At 35.1% G+C, this 1,278-nt stretch overlaps 1 protein-coding gene across 1 annotated transcript in view; it reads right to left on the minus strand.

The window, feature by feature from the left end:
* The window catches only part of LOC112026333 (14-3-3-like protein), a gene marked incomplete in the record, with an annotated part of 1,623 nt that extends 1,007 nt beyond the window's left edge, over positions 1 to 616 (minus strand). Inside the window, 1 exon segment of the mRNA XM_065765830.1 lies at positions 365 to 616. Coding sequence (XP_065621902.1) covers positions 365 to 593 — 229 coding nt within the window.
* Positions 617 to 1,278: the final 662 nt, after the last annotated feature.

A 1,278-nucleotide genomic window follows, 5' to 3' on the forward strand; every position in this document is an offset into this window, starting at 1 on the left:
TAATAACAATAACAATGAAACATATTGCAAAAAATTATTCGCAGGAAATAAAATTATACCAAATTAATTTGAATAAATGCAACAACAACAACAACAACAAGGCCTTAGTCCCAAACTCCACGATCACAAATTAACGAGAAAATAAAAAAGAAATCAGATTTAATTAAAACAGTAAGGTCCTCAAAATCAATATATATAATTCGCACAAATTTTTCAAGTGAAATAACATGCATTTAAATTTTGGATCTAAACAAACCCTAACCCCCTGCGGGCTAAGCATAATAGATCTGCATTTAAATCGAATGTGTAAATATGATTGTATATAAGATACGAGAGATAGAAAATGAGAAACCCTAAGATCTGACCTGAGCGGATTTGTAGGCAGTGAGGGTGCTCTCGGCGGCCTCTTTGCGATCGGAGCCGGTCTTGAACTCCGCCAAGTAGCGGTGATAATCGCCCTTCATCTTGAGGTAGAAGACCTTGGAGTCGCCGGTGGCGGCGGAGGGGATGAGTCTGGTGTCAAGGAGCTTGAGGATTCCGTCGCAGATGTTGGAGAGCTCCGACTCGATCTTGGATCTGTAGTCCCGGATCATGGACACGTGGTCCTCGTTGCCGCGGCAAAAAAAAAAAATTTAATTTTTAAATTTTTTTAAGGGTCATTCATGCTAACGGTGTTTTTAGGGCAATAGTTAACAATTTATTTTAGGAAAGTTTTGACACCATTTTTATAGAAAATGAAAAAAGCTGTTAAAATATTAATTTTTTTTTAAAAAAAATTTCTCATAAAAATTTTCTTTAAATGGATTATTAACCATTGTGCTAAAGACATCTATTAGCATTTTTTTTTAATAATTATGTATAAAAGTGTGTATTAAAGTGCACGTACTAAGCAATACTCATCTTTTTAAGCCAAAATCAAATTGAATAACCTAAACGCATAGTTCTATGGTTCTAAACCCTCGAACCTGGACTTTAAACTTGAAGTCCATCGCATTTGTGGACAGCTTTTATAAATGTGTGACATCGATTTGGTATCAGACCAAAATATCTTATCAATTTTCAATTCTGAGTCCAGTTTTGATGGCTAATATTACTTGGAAACCATCCAAGATAGGGAAAGGAGAGGAGCAAGTAGGGAGGGCTTTGGCTTTGGAAAATCCCCATCTCAATATATATATAAAATAAGTTACATAAAATTTAACTAATGGTCCCGGGTGCCCTCTGATTATTTTGTTTAATATTGTACAATTATGTAAATGGCTAATAGGTTTGTGGAGG

The sequence above is a fragment of the Quercus suber genome, unplaced genomic scaffold (genome assembly GCF_002906115.3).
Source record: "Quercus suber isolate HL8 unplaced genomic scaffold, Cork oak 2.0 scaffold_656, whole genome shotgun sequence".
NCBI classification, from domain to species: Eukaryota; Viridiplantae; Streptophyta; class Magnoliopsida; order Fagales; family Fagaceae; genus Quercus; species Quercus suber.